This window comes from Pseudophryne corroboree, chromosome 6 (assembly GCF_028390025.1).
Source record: "Pseudophryne corroboree isolate aPseCor3 chromosome 6, aPseCor3.hap2, whole genome shotgun sequence".
NCBI classification, from domain to species: Eukaryota; Metazoa; Chordata; class Amphibia; order Anura; family Myobatrachidae; genus Pseudophryne; species Pseudophryne corroboree.
In genome coordinates, this window is record NC_086449.1 from 266,529,785 (window position 1) to 266,545,762 (window position 15,978).

Below are 15,978 nucleotides of genomic sequence, written 5' to 3' on the forward strand. Positions count from 1 at the left end.
CTTCTTAGGCTACTGGACATTAGCTCCAGAGGGACGATCACAGGCCCAGCCATGGATGGGTCCCGGAGCCGCGCCGCCGGCCCCCTTACAGATGCTGAAGCAAGAAGAGGTCCATAAATCGGCGGCAGAAGACTTTCCTGTCTTCATAAGGTAGCGCACAGCACTGCAGCTGTGCGCCATTGCTCTCAGCACACTTCACACTTCGGTCACTGAGGGTGCAGGGCGCTGGGGGGGGGCGCCCTCGGAAGCAATGAATTTACCTTATTTGGCAAAAAATACATCACATATAGCTCCTGGGCTATATGGATGTATTTAACCCCTGCCAGTTTTCCAGAAAAAAGCGGGAGAAGAGCCCGCCGTGAAGGGGGCGGGGCCTATCTCCTCAGCACACAGCGCCATTTTTCCCACACAGCTCCGCTGGTAGGAAGGCTCCCAGAATCTCCCCTGCATCCTGCAACTACAGAAACAGGGTAAAAAAGAGAGGGGGGCACTTATTTGGCAAAATAACAGATATAAGCAGCTATAAGGGATAGACACTTATTGTAAGGTTGTCCCTATACATATATAGCGCTCTGGTGTGTGCTGGCAAACTCTCCCTCTGTCTCCCCAAGGGGCTAAGTGGGTCCTGTCCTCTATCAGAGCATTCCCTGTGTGTGTGCTGGGTGTCGGTACGTGTGTGTCGACATGTATGAGGAGGAAAATGATGTGGAGGCGGAGCAATTGCCTATAATGGTGATGTCACCCCCTAGGGAGTCGACACCTGAATGGATGGCCGTAATTAAGGAATTACGTGACCGTGTCGGCACGTTACAGAAAACTGTTGACGACATGAGACAGCCGGCAGCTCAGTTAGTGCCTGTCCAGGCGTCTCAAACACCGTCAGGGGCTATTAAACGCCCGTTACCTCAGTGGGTCGACACGGACCCAGACACAGACACTGACTCCAGTGTCGACGGTGAAGAAACAAACGTATTTTCCAGTAGGGCCACACGTTACATGATCACGGCAATGAAGGAGGTTTTGCACATCTCTGATACTGCAAGTACCACAAAAAGGGGTATTATGTGGGGTGTGAAAAAACTACCCGTAGTTTTTCCTGAATCAGATGAATTGAATGAAGTGTGTGATGAAGCGTGGGTTACCCCCGACAAAAAACTGCTAATTTCTAAAAAATTATTGGCACTATATCCCTTCCCACCAGAGGTTAGGGCTCGTTGGGAAACACCCCCTAGGGTGGATAAGGCGCTCACACGCTTATCAAAACAAGTGGCGTTACCGTCTCCAGAAACGGCCGCCCTTAAGGAGCCAGCAGATAGGAGGCTGGAAAATATCCTTAAAAGTATATACACACATACTGGTGTTATACTGCGACCAGCAATCGCCTCAGCCTGGATGTGCAGTGCTGGGGTGGCTTGGTCGGATTCCCTGACTGAAAATATTGATACCCTGGACAGGGACAATATATTATTGACTATAGAGCATTTAAAGGATGCATTCCTATATATGCGAGATGCACAGAGAGACATTTGCACTCTGGCATCAAGAGTAAGTGCGATGTCCATTTCTGCCAAAAGAGGATTATGGACGCGACAGTGGTCAGGGGATGCGGATTCCAAACGGCATATGGAAGTATTGCCGTATAAAGGGGAGGAGTTATTTGGGGGAGGTCTATCGGACCTGGTGGCAACGGCTGGGAAATCCACCTTTTTACCCCAAGTCACCTCGCAGCAGAAAAAGATACCGTCTTTTCAGGCTCAGTCCTTTCGTCCCCATAAGGGCAAGCGGGCAAAAGGCCACTCATATCTGCCCCGGGGCAGAGGAAGGGGAAAAAGACTGCAACAGACAGCTTCTTCCCACGAACAGAAGCCTTCCCCCGCTTCTGCCAAGTCCTCAGCATGACGCTGGGGCCTTACAAGCGGACTCAGGCACGGTGGGGGCCCGTCTCAAGAATTTCAGCGCGCAGTGGGCTCACTCGCAAGTGGACCCCTGGATCCTGCAGGTAGTATCTCAGGGGTACAAATTGGAATTCGAGACGTCTCCCCCTCGCCGGTTCCTGAAGTCTGCTTTACCAACGTCTACCCCCGACAGGGAGGCGGTATTGGAAGCCATTCACAAGCTGTATTCCCAGCAAGTGATAATCAAGGTACCCCTCCTACAACAGGGAAAGGGGTATTACTCCACGCTGTTTGTGGTACCGAAGCCGGACGGCTCGGTGAGACCCATTTTAAATCTGAAAGCCTTGAACACTTACATAAAAAGGTTCAAGTTCAAGATGGAGTCACTCAGAGCAGTGATAGCGAACCTGGAAGAAGGGGACTACATGGTGTCTCTGGACATCAAGGATGCTTACCTCCATGTCCCAATTTGCCCTTCTCACCAAGGGTACCTCAGGTTTGTGGTACAGAACTGTCACTATCAGTTTCAGACGCTGCCGTTTGGATTGTCCACGGCACCCCGGGTCTTTACCAAGGTAATGGCCGAAATGATGATTCTTCTTCGAAGAAAAGGCGTCTTAATTATCCCTTACTTGGACGATCTCCTGATAAGGGCACGGTCCAGAGAACAGTTAGAGGTCGGAGTAGCACTATCTCAAATAGTACTACGACAGCACGGATGGATTCTAAATATTCCAAAATCGCAGCTGATTCCGACGACACGTCTGCTGTTCCTAGGGATGATTCTGGACACAGTACAGAAAAAGGTGTTTCTCCCGGAAGAGAAAGCCAGGGAGTTATCCGACCTAGTCAGGAAACTCCTAAGACCAGGCCAGGTGTCAGTGCATCAGTGCACAAGGGTCCTGGGAAAGATGGTGGCTTCTTACGAAGCGATTCCATTCGGCAGATTCCACGCAAGAACTTTTCAGTTGGATCTGCTAGACAAATGGTCCGGATCGCATCTTCAAATGCATCAGCGGATAACCCTGTCTCCAAGGACAAGGGTGTCTCTCCTGTGGTGGTTACAGAGTGCTCATCTCCTAGAGGCCCGCAGATTCGGCATTCAGGATTGGGTCCTGGTGACCACGGATGCCAGCCTGAGAGGCTGGGGAGCAGTCACACAGGGAAAAAATTTCCAGGGCTTGTGGTCAAGCATGGAAACGTCACTTCACATAAATATCCTGGAACTAAGGGCCATTTACAATGCCCTAAGTCAGGCAAGGCCTCTGCTTCAGGGTCAGCCTGTATTGATCCAGTCGGACAACATCACGGCAGTCGCCCACGTAAACAGACAGGGCGGCACAAGAAGCAGGAGGGCAATGACGGAAGTGGCAAGGATTCTTCGCTGGGCGGAAAATCATGTGATAGCACTGTCAGCAGTGTTCATTCCGGGAGTGGACAACTGGGAAGCAGACTTCCTCAGCAGACACGATCTTCACCTGGGGGAGTGGGGACTTCACCCAGAAGTCTTCCACATGATTGTAAACCGTTGGGAAAAACCAAAGGTGGACATGATGGCGTCTCGCCTCAACAAAAAACTGGACAGATATTGCTCCAGGTCAAGGGACCCTCAGGCAATAGCTGTGGACGCTCTGGTAACACCGTGGGTGTACCGGTCAGTGTATGTGTTCTCTCCTCTTCCTCTCATACCAAAAGTACTGAGAATCATAAGAAGGAGAGGAGTAAAGACTATACTCGTGGCTCCGGATTGGCCAAGAAGGACTTGGTACCCGGAAATTCAAGAGATGCTCACGGAAGACCCGTGGCCTCTACCTCTAAGACAGGACCTGCTCCAGCAGGGACCATGTCTGTTCCAAGACTTACCGCGGCTGCGTTTGACGGCATGGCGGTTGAACGCCGGATCCTGAAGCAAAAAGGCATTCCGGATGAAGTCATCCCTACCCTGATCAAAGCCAGGAAGGATGTAACCGTACAACATTATCACCGTATTTGGCGTAAATATGTTGCGTGGTGCGAGGCCAGGAAGGCCCCTACGGAGGAATTTCAACTGGGTCGATTCCTGCATTTCCTGCAAACAGGACTGTCTATGGGCCTCAAATTAGGGTCCATTAAGGTTCAAATTTCGGCCCTGTCGATATTCTTCCAAAAAGAACTAGCTTCTGTTCCTGAAGTTCAGACGTTTGTCAAGGGAGTACTGCATATACAGCCTCCTTTTGTGCCTCCAGTAGCACCTTGGGATCTCAATGTAGTGTTGGGATTCCTAAAATCACATTGGTTTGAACCACTCACCACTGTGGACTTGAAATATCTCACATGGAAAGTGGTAATGCTGTTAGCCCTGGCTTCAGCCAGGCGTGTATCAGAATTGGCGGCTTTATCCTATAAAAGCCCTTACCTAATTTTTCATTCGGAAAGGGCAGAATTGAGGACTCGTCCTCAATTTCTCCCTAAGGTGGTTTCAGCATTTCACTTAAACCAACCTATTGTGGTGCCTGCGGCTACTAGGGACTTGGAGGATTCCAAGTTGCTGGACGTAGTCAGGGCCCTGAAAATATGTTTCCAGGACGGCTGGAGTCAGAAAATCTGACTCGCTGTTTATCCTGTATGCACCCAACAAGCTGGGTGCTCCTGCTTCTAAGCAGACGATTGCTCGTTGGATTTGTAGTACAATTCAGCTTGCACATTCTGTGGCAGGCCTGCCACAGCCAAAATCTGTAAAAGCCCATTCCACACGGAAAGTGGGCTCATCTTGGGCGGCTGCCCGAGGGGTCTCGGCTTTACAACTTTGCCGAGCAGCTACTTGGTCAGGGGCAAACACGTTTGCTAAATTCTACAAATTTGATACCCTGGCTGAGGAGGACCTGGAGTTCTCTCATTCGGTGCTGCAGAGTCATCCGCACTCTCCCGCCCGTTTGGGAGCTTTGGTATAATCCCCATGGTCCTTTCGGAGTCCCCAGCATCCACTAGGACGTTAGAGAAAATAAGAATTTACTTACCGATAATTCTATTTCTCATAGTCCGTAGTGGATGCTGGGCGCCCATCCCAAGTGCGGATTGTCTGCATTACTTGTACATGGTTATTGTTACAAAAATCGGGTTATTGTTGTTGTGAGCCATCTTTTCAGAGGCTCCTTCTGTTATCATGCTGTTAACTGGGTTCAGATCACAAGTTGTACGGTGTGATTGGTGTGGCTGGTATGAGTCTTACCCGGGATTCAAAATCCTTCCTTATTGTGTACGCTCGTCCGGGCACAGTATCCTAACTGAGGCTTGGAGGAGAGTCATAGGGGGAGGAGCCAGTGCACACTAGCTAGTCCTAAAGCTTTTACTTTGTGCCCAGTCTCCTGCGGAGCCGCTATTCCCCATGGTCCTTTCGGAGTCCCCAGCATCCACTACGGACTATGAGAAATAGAATTATCGGTAAGTAAATTCTTATTTTCTCATACGTCCTAGAGGATGCTGGGGTCCACTTCAGTACCATGGGTGTATAGACAGTTCCGCAGGAGCCATGGGCACTTTAAGACTTTTTCAGAGTGTGAACTGGCTCATCCCTCTATGCCCCTCCTCCAGACCTCAGTTTAGAAAATGTGCCCAGTCAGACTGGATGCACTCCAGGGGAGCTCTGCTGAGTTTCTCTGAAAGACTTTGTTAGGTTTTTTTATTTTCAGCGAGGACTGCTGGCAACAGTCTCCTTGCTTCGTGGGACTTAGGGGGCAGAAGTAGGAACTAACTTCCTGAATAGTTTCATGGCTCTGCTTCTGGCTGACAGGACACCATTAGATCCTGAAGGGAACTGAACACTAGCTGCGGCTATGCGCTCACTCCCACAGCCCGCCATCACCCCCCTTACAGAGCCAGAAGTCAGAAGACAGGTGAGTGTACAGAAGAGGATCTTCAGTCATCATGACAGCTAAAAGGTACCGCGCAGCTGGCGGGAACGTTGCGCGCCATGCTACCCATCAACACGGGTACAGCAGGGAGCAGGGGGGGGGCACCCTGGGCAGCATGAACCTACTCAAAACTGGCTAACAAGGGGACATAAGATGCTGAGGCACAGTCCTACCCCCACCAGTATAAAAAATAGTATTGAAAAGTCTGAGGGGAAACGCGCTATTACGGGGGCGAGGCTTCCTCCTCAGTCAGCCAGCACACTGCTCAGCGCCATTTTTTCTCCTAGCAAGCTGCAGAGAAGAACGCTGGCCCTCCTCCACTTCTGAACTAAGTATCAGGGTGCAAAACAGGGGGGGGGGGGCACAGTATAAATTGGTGCTGTATGGTGAATTTGTCATTATAAAAGCGCTACAGGTCTGTGGGCATTTTGTGTTACACAGGGATTATATCACTAGCGCTGAGTTGTGAACTGGCAGAATCCTTTCTGTGTCCTTCTGACAGATTTTACTGTGGCTCTGTCCCCTATAAGTCCCGGAGTGTCTGTGGTGTGGTTGTGCACGTGTGTGACATGTCTGAGGCAGGGAGCTCTTCCCCTGAGGGAGCCATTTTAGGGACACAGAGTTGTAATGTGGTGGCGCTGCCGGCACACCACGAGCCTGAATGGGTGAAAGAATTACGTGATAGTGTGAATCATATCAGTAAGAGAGTGGATAAATCTGAGTCTCATGCAGAAAACTGGAGAAAATCAGTTGAAGATGTGATTTTTCATAGTTCTGCCTTTTCACCCACAGGGGACTGCTGGGTCAGATAAGAGCCCATTTGCACAAATAGTACAAACTGATACCGACACGGACTCTGATTCCTGTGTCGACACTAGTGATTCCAGGGGAATAGATCCTAAATTGGCAAAAAGCATTCAATATATGATTGTTGCTATAAAGGAGGTCTTAGAAGTTACGGAAGCCCCTCCTTTACCTCAGGAGAAGGCTTATTTTTATAAGGAAAAGAAAATGAATGTAACTTTTTCCCTCCTTCTCATGAGCTAAATACTCTTTGAGGGAGTTTTGGCAAACTCTGAAAAGAAATTTCAGATTCCCAAAATAATAAAGGTTGCTTATCCTTTCCTGGCAGAGGACAGGAAATGGTGGGAGTCACCCCCCCCCCGTTTTAGACAGTGCCCTGTCACGATTAACTAAAAAGGTGATTCTCCCTGCGCCTGGGACGGCTTCACTAAAGGAGCCGGCAGACCGCAAGTTGGAGACTACGTTAAAATCTATTTATGTGGCCAATGGTACGCTACTCAGACCCACCATTGCTTGTGCATGGGTGAGTAATGCTATCAAAAAATGGTCAGACAACTTATCATCTGAAATTGACATGATAGATAGAGACAAGATACTCCTAACGTTAGGTCATATAAAAGACGCTGCGGCATACATGCTAGAAGCCATGAAAGATATTGGGCTCTTGGGTTCAAATGCCGCTACCATGGCAGTCTCAGCTCGGAGGGCGTTGTGGATTCGCAAATGGAATGCTGATGCAGATTCCAAAAGAAATATGGAGGCTCTCCTGTATAAAGGTGAGGCCTTGTTTGGAGATGGGCTGGATGCTTTAGTCTCTGCGGCTACCGCTGGTAAGTCGACATTCTTGCCTTATGCTCCTGCGCCGGCGAAAAAGACACATCACTCTCAGATGCAGTCCTTTCGGCCCAACAGATACAAAAAAGGGTAAAGGTTCCCCTTTCTTTGCAGGTAGAGGGAGGGGAAGAGGAAAAAAGTCCACAGCGTCCCCAGGATCACAGGAGCAGAAATCAACCCCTGCTTCTGCCAAATCTGCAGCATGACGCTGGGGTTCCCTTGCGGGAGTCCGCTCGGGTGGGAGCACGTCTGAAACTTTTCAGTCAGCTCTGGGTTCAATCTGGCCTGGACCCATGGGTCTTGCGAATAGTGTCCCATGGATTCAAACTGGAGTTTCAAGACGTCCCCCCATGCTGAATTTCAAATTGACCTTGCCAGCTTCTCTCCCGGAGAGAGAAGTAGTAACAGCTGCAATTCAAAAATTATGTCAGGATCAAGTCATTGTCCTGGTTCCCTTGTCACAACAGGGAGAAGGGTTTTATTCAAGCCTCTTCGTAGTTCCGAAGCCGGACGGCTCGGTCAGACCAATTTTAAACCTGAAATCTCTGAATCTCTACCTGAAAAGGCTCAAGTTCAAAATGGAATCTCTGAGGGCAGTGATTAACAGTCTGGAGGAAGGGCACTTCATGGTATCAGTGGACATAAAAGATGCCTACTTACATGTTCCCATTTATCCTCCTCATGAAGCTTATCTGAGATTTGCAGTTCAGGATTGCCATTACCAGTTCCAGACGTTGCCGTTCGGACTCTCCACGGCACCGAGGGTATTCACCAAGGTGATGGCTTCGACAGCAGGGAGTCAATATAATCCCTTACCTGGATGATCTCCTGATAAAAGCGAGATCCAGGGAACGGTTGGTGCAGAACATTGCACTCTCCCTGTTTATACTCCAACAACACGGTTGGATCATGAATTTTCCAAAGTTGCAGTTGGAACCGACGACAAGATTGTCCTTTCTGGGGATGATACTTGACACAGAAGTACAGAGGGTATTTCTTCCAGTAGAAAAGGCTCTGGAAATCCAGAGAATGGTCAAACAAATTTTGAAACCAACGAGTGTCGATCCATCACCTACTCGAGGGACGCAGATTCTGGATTCAAGACTGGGTCCTAGTAACCACGGATGCAAGTCTCTGAGGCTCTGGAGCAGTCACACAGGGAAAAAGCTTCCAAGGAAAATGGTCAAGTCGGGAAACCTGTCTTCACATAAACGTTCTGGAATTGAGAGCCATTTACAACGGCCTTCTACAAGCGGTGCATCTTCTTCAAGAACAACCCGTGCAGATCCAGTCAGCCAATGTAACAGCAGTCGCGTACATAAACCGTCAGGGCGGAACGAAAAGCAGAGCGGCAATGGCAGAGGTGACAAAGATCCTCCTCTGGGCAGAAAGACATGCAAAAGCTCTGTCTGCAATTTTCATTCCGGGAGTGAACAACTGGGAAGCAGACTTCCTCAGCAGACACGATCTCCATCCAGGAGAGTGGGGCCTCCACCAAGAAGTCTTCACAGAGGGGACAAGTCTTTGGAGAGTTCCTCAAGTAGACATGATGGCGTCTCGTCTCAACAAGAAGCTTCAGAGATATTGTTCCAGGTCGAGAGACCCTCAAGCAATAGCAGTGGATGCACTGGTGTCACAGTGGGTGTTTCGGTCGGTGTATGTCTTCCCTCCACTTCCACTAATACCAAAAGTTCTCAAGCTCATAAGAAGAACAAGGGTTCGAGCGATCCTCATTGTCCCAGACTGGTCAAGGAGGGCTTGGTATCCAGATCTTCAGGAGTTGCTCATAGAAGATCCTCTTCCTCTTCGTGAGGACCTGCTGCAGCAGGGGCCGTGCGTGTATCAAGACTTACCGCGGCTACGTTTGACGGCATGGCTGTTGAGCGCCGGATCCTAGCCCGAAAGGGTATTCCCAAAGAAGTCATCCCCACTCTTATTCAGGCCAGGAAAGGAGTAACGTCTAGACATTACCACCGTAGTTGGAGAAAGTATGTGTCTTGGTGTGAATCCAAGAAGGCTCCTACGGAAGAGTTTCAGTTGGGACGTTTTCTCCATTTTCTGCAGGCGGGTGTGGATGCGGGCCTACAATTCAGTTCAGTCGAGGTCCAGATTTCGGCCTTATCTGTTTTCTTTCAAAAACAATTGGCCTCCCTTCCAGAAGTTCAGACGTTCGTGAAAGGGGTGCTGCACATCCAACCTCCATTTGTGCCTCCGGTGGCACCATGGGACCTTTAATGTGGTGTTGCAGTTCCTTCAATCGGATTTGTTTGAACCTCTATAGGAGATAGAATTGAAGTTTCTCACTTGGAAAGTGGTCATGCTGTTGGCCTTGGCATCCGCAAGGCGGGTGTCTAAGTTGGGGGCCTTGTTTCACAAGAGCCCTTACCTGATCTTCCATGAAGATAGGGCAGAGATAAGAACTCGTCAGCAATTTCTTCCGAAGGTGGTTTTGTCTTTCCATATAAACCAACCTATTGTGGTGCCAGTGGCTACTGACACCTTCACTGCATCAAAGTCTCTTGATGTGGTCAGAGCTTTGAAAATTGATGTCGCTAGAATAGCTCGGATACGGAAAACAGAGGCTCTGTTTGTCCTGTATGCTCCCAACAAGATTGGGTGTCCTGCTTCTAAGCAGACCATTGCGCGCTGGATCAGAGGGACAATTCAGCACGCTCATTCCACGGCAGGATTGCTGATACCAAATTCGGTAAATGCCCATTCTACTAGAAAGGTGGGCTCATTTTGGGCGGCTGCCCGCGGGGTCTCGGCATTACAACATTGCCAAGCAGCTACTAGGTCAGGGGCAAACATGTTTACAAAGTTTTACAAGTTTGACACCTTGGCCGATGAGGACCTCAAGTTTGGTCAATCGGTGCTGCCGGGTCATCCGCCCGTACTGGAGCTTTGGTATAACCCCATGGTACTGAAGTGGACCCCAGCATCCTCTAGGACGTATGAGAAAACAGGATTTTACTACCTACCGGTAAATCCTTTTCTCCTAGTCCGTAGAGGATGCTGGGCACCCGACCCAGTGCGTACTTTACCTGCAGTGGTTAGTTTTGTAGTTACACAAGTGTTGTGTTACAATTATTTTCAGCATGTTGCTGCAATTCTTCATGCACGTTGGCTTAGGTTATGTTGAATGTCATGTTGTGCGGCATGGTTGATGTGTGAGCTGGTTTGAATCTCTCACCGTTAAATTAAAAGTAAATCCTTTCCTCGAAATGTCCGTCGCCTTCGGCACAGTTCCTATACTGTGGTCTGGAGGAGGAGCATAAAGGGAGGAGCCAGTTCACACTCTGAAAAAGTCTTAAAGTGCCCATGGCTCCTGCGGAACAGTTTATACCCCATGGTACCGAAGTGGACCCCAGCATCCTCTACGGACTAGGAGAAAAGGATTTACCGATAGGTATTAAAATCCTGTTTTCACAAAAACATACTTCTATACTGTTTTAAACGTATAAAAGATTTACACCTCCTTTTTTTTTTATTACTAAGCTATGTTATCAGTGCTTCCAAGATCTTTAAGAAAGCAGAAGAGTGCAGACTCGATGGCGATGAGGAAAAAGCTTATGTCTTGTACATGAAATTTTTATCAGTTTTTGAACTTGTTAAAAAAAGACCAGACTACAAGCAAAACCAGGTACAGTTTCAGTTACAGTTGAACATGTAAGATTAATAGTTCTTGGTAAATGATTTATATCGTCGTGGAGTCTTAGTTTAGTGAATCTCACATTTGTTTTAGATGGCTTTATGTGTTATCTTTATTACTTTTGTATCATGTGGAAAGCATTACAAACAAATTACCTGAAAAGGTTATATGACAGTGAATGTAAAATAATCAAAGTTATTGGTTGTTGCTAAATATTGTTGACAATGCAGGTTATCACTTCATTAGGAGCTGAAGTCTTCACTGGGCCATAGGGGCAGATGTATTAAGTCTGGAGATGGCATAAGGAAGTGATAAACCAGTGGTAAGTGCAAGGTGATAAACGCACCAGCCCATCTACTCCTAACTGTTAAATGCACCAGCCAATCAGCTCCAATATGTAATTTAACAGTTAGGAGCTGATTGGCTGGTGCGTTTATCACCTTGCACTTATCACTGGTTTATCACTTCCTTATAACAAGTGTATTCAGTAGCCAAAGACCCAGTTAAAAATTCAGTAAAAAGATATAAGGTGTGTGTGTGTATATGTATGTGTATATGTATGTGTGTGTATATATATATATATATATATATATATATATATATATATATATATATATTTCTCTGACGTCCTAGTGGATGCTGGGAACTCCGTAAGGACCATGGGGAATAGACGGGCTCCGCAGGAGACTGGGCACTCTAAAAGAAAGATTAGGTACTATCTGGTGTGCACTGGCTCCTCCCTCTATGCCCCTCCTCCAGACCTCAGTTAGATTTCTGTGCCCGGCCCGAGCTGGATGCACACTAGGGGCTCTCCTGAGCTTCTAGAAAGAAAGTTTAAAATTAGGTTTTTTATTTCTCTAACGTCCTAGTGGATGCTGGGACTCCGTCAGGACCATGGGGAATAGCGGGCTCCGCAGGAGACAGGGCACATCTAAAAAAGCTTTTAGGTCACATGGTGCGTACTGGCTCCTCCCCCTATGACCCTCCTCCAAGCCTCAGTTAGGTTTTTGTGCCCGTCCGAGAGGGTGCAATCTAGGTGGCTCTCATAAAGAGCTGTTTAGAAAAGTTTTTTTTTTTAGGTTTCAATCTCAGTGATTCCTGCTGGCAACAGGATCACTGCATCGAGGGACTTAGGGGAGAGATTTCCAACTCACCTGCGTGCAGGATGGATTGGAGTCTTAGGCTACTGGACACTTAGCTCCAGAGGGAGTCGGAACACAGGTCAGCCTGGGGTTCGTCCCGGAGCCGCGCCGCCGATCCCCCTTACAGACGCTGAAGAGACGGCAGAACGGAGGTCCGGAAAGCAGGCGGCAGAAGACTCCTCAGTCTTCTTGAAGGTAGCGCACAGCACGGCAGCTGTGCGCCATTGTTGTCACACGGCTCACTGACTCAGTCACGGAGGGTGCAGGGCGCTGCTGGGGGCGCCCTGGGCAGCAATATAATTACCTTTAGTGGCAAAATAAATACATCACATATAGCCATTAAGGCTATATGTATGTATTTTAACCCAGGCCAGTTTCTTAAAAACCGGGGAAAAGCCCGCCGAAAAAGGGGCGGAGCTTATTCTCCTCAGCACTCAGCGCCATTTTCCTGCTCAGCTCCGCTGGTGAGGAAGGCTCCCAGGTCTCTCCCCTGCACTGCACTACAGAAACAGGGTAACAAAGAGAAGGGGGGCATAAATTGGCGATATTTATATATTAAGAGCGCATATATAGTAAACAACACCTTCTAGGGTTGTTTATATACATTTATAGCGCTTTTGGTGTGTGCTGGCAAACTCTCCCTCTGTCTCCCCAAAGGGCTAGGGGGTCCTGTCTTCGATTAGAGCATTCCCTGTGTGGCTGCTGTGTGTCGGTACGTGTGTGTCGACATGTATGAGGACGATGTTGGTGTGGAGGCAGAGCAATTGCCGATGATGGTAATGTCACCCCCTAGGGAGTCGACACCGGAATGGATGGCTTTAGTTATGGAATTACGTGATAATGTCAGCACATTACAAAAGTCAGTTGACGAAATAAGACGCCCGGCAAACCAGTTAGTACCGGTTCAGGCGTCTCAGACACCGTCAGGGGCTGTAAAACGTCCTTTACCTCAGTCAGTCGACACGGGTACCGACACAGATGAATCTAGTGTCGACGGTGAAGAAACAAACGTATTTTCCAATAGGGCCACACGTTATATGATCACGGCAATGAAGGAGGCTTTGCAGATCTCTGATACTGCTGGTACCTCTAAAAGGGGTATTATGTGGGGGGTGAAAAAACTACCTGTATTTTTTCCAGAATCAGAGGAATTGAATGACGTGTGTGATGAAGCGTGGGTTAACCCCGATAGAAAACTGCTAATTTCCAAGAAGTTATTGGCATTATACCCTTTCCCACCAGAGGTTAGGGCGCGCTGGGAAACACCCCCTAGGGTGGATAAGGCGCTCACACGTTTATCAAAGCAAGTGGCGTTGCCGTCTCCTGATACGGCCGCCCTCAAGGATCCAGCAGATAGGAGGCTGGAAACTACACTGAAGAGTATATACACACATACTGGTGTTATACTGCGACCGGCAATAGCCTCAGCCTGGATGTGCAGTGCTGGGGTAGTGTGGTTGGATTCTCTGACTGAAAATATTGATACCCTGGATAGGGACAGTATTTTATTGACTCTAGAGCAATTAAAGGATGCTTTCCTTTATATGCGAGATGCTCAGAGGGATGTTTGTACTCTAGCATCAAGAGTAAGCGCGATGTCCATATCTGCCAGAAGAAGTTTATGGACGCGACAGTGGTCAGGTGATGCGAATTCCAAGAGGCATATGGAAGTATTGCCATATAAAGGAGAGGAATTGTTTGGGGTCGGTCTTTCGGACCTGGTGGCCACGGCAACTGCCGGCAAATCCACTTTTTTACCTCAGACCCCCTCCCAACAGAAAAAGACACCGTCTTTTCAGCCGCAGTCCTTTCGCTCCTATAAAAAGCGACCAAAAGGACAATCTTATCTGCCGCGAGGCAGAGGAAAGGGTAAGAAAGGGCAGCAAGCAGCCCCTGCCCAGGAACAGAAGCCCGCCCCGGCTTCTACAAAGCCATCAGCATGACGCTGGGGCTTTACAAGCGGACTCAGGAACGGTGGGGGGTCGACTCAAGATTTTCAGCAATCAATGGGTTCACTCACAAGTGGACCCGTGGGTCCTGCAGATAGTATCTCAGGGTTACATGCTGGAGTTCGAAAGGTCTCCCCCTCGCCGGTTCCTAAAGTCTGCTTTACCAACGTCTCCCTCAGAAAGGACGTCGGTTTTGGAAGCCATTCACAAGCTGTATTCTCAGCAGGTGATAGTCAAGGTACCCCTCCTACAACAGGGAAAGGGGTATTATTCCACACTATTTGTGGTACCGAAACCGGACGGTTCGGTAAGGCCTATTCTAAATCTGAAATCCTTGAACCTGTACATAAAGAAATTCAAGTTCAAGATGGAGTCACTCAGAGCAGTGATAGCGAATCTGGAAGAAGGAGACTTCATGGTGTCCTTGGACATAAAAGATGCTTATCTACATGTCCCGATTTACCCCTCACACCAAGGGTATCTCAGGTTCGTGATACAAGACTGTCATTATCGGTTTCAAACGCTGCCGTTTGGGTTGTCCACGGCCCCTCGGGTCTTTACCAAAGTAATGACCGAAATGATGGTTCTTCTACGAAGAAAAGGCGTATTAATTATCCCTTACTTGGACGATCTCCTGATAAGGGCAAAGTCCAGAGAACAGCTGGAAGTCGGTGTAGCGCTAACACAAGTAGTGCTTCAGCAACACGGGTGGATTCTAAATCTTCCAAAATCTCAATTGACCCCGACAACACATCTGCTGTTCCTGGGCATGATTCTGGACACGGTTCAGAAAAAGGTATTTCTCCCGGAAGAGAATGCAAGGGAGTTATCCGAACTTGTCAAGAACCTCCTAAAACCAGGAACTGTGTCAGTACATCAATGCACAAGAGTCCTGGGAAAGATGGTGGCTTCGTACGAAGCGATTCCATTCGGCAGATTCCATGCACGAACATTTCAGTGGGATCTGCTGGACAAATGGTCCGGATCGCATCTGCACATGCATCAGCGGATAACACTGTCACCGAGAACAAGGTTGTCTCTCCTGTGGTGGTTGCAGACTGCCCATCTGTTAGTGGGCCGCAGATTCGGCATACAGGACTGGGTCCTGGTGACTACGGATGCCAGCCTACGAGGTTGGGGAGCAGTCACAAAGGGAAGAAACTTCCAGGGCGTGTGGTCAAACCTGGAGACGTCTCTTCACATAAATATACTGGAGCTAAGAGCGATCTACAATGCTCTAAGCCTGGCAAAATCGCTGCTTCAGGGTCAGCCGGTGTTGATCCAGTCCGACAACATCACGGCAGTCGCCCACGTAAACCGACAAGGCGGCACGAGAAGCAGGAGTGCAATGGCAGAAGCTGCAAGGATTCTGCGCTGGGCGGAGAATCATGTCGTAGCACTGTCAGCAGTGTTCATCCCGGGAGTGGACAACTGGGAAGCAGATTTCCTCAGCAGACACGACCTTCACCCGGGAGAGTGGGGACTTCATCCAGAAGTTTTCCACATGATTGTGAACCGTTGGGAAAAACCAAAGGTGGACATGATGGCGTCTCGCCTCAACAAAAAATTGGACAGGTATTGCGCCAGGTCAAGAGACCCTCAGGCAATAGCTGTGGGCGCTCTGGTAACACCGTGGGTGTACCAGTCAGTGTATGTGTTCCCTCCTCTGCCTCTCATACCAAAGGTACTGAGAATTATATGGAAAAGAGGAGTAAGAACAATACTGGTAGCTCCGGACTGGCCAAGAAGAACTTGGTATCCGGAACTTCAAGAGATGCTCACGGAGGATCCGTGGCCTCTACCTCTAAGAAG

The 15,978-nt window shown here is 48.7% G+C and overlaps 1 protein-coding gene across 2 annotated transcripts in view; it reads left to right on the forward strand.

The window, feature by feature from the left end:
* Positions 1-15,978, forward strand: part of USP8 (ubiquitin specific peptidase 8) — a 205,715-nt gene that overhangs the window by 27,792 nt on the left and 161,945 nt on the right. For both annotated transcript variants that reach the window (XM_063925992.1, XM_063925993.1), the window contains one exon: positions 10,922-11,066. In XM_063925992.1, the coding sequence (XP_063782062.1) occupies positions 10,922-11,066 (145 nt within the window). The remainder of the gene's footprint in view (positions 1-10,921; positions 11,067-15,978) is intronic.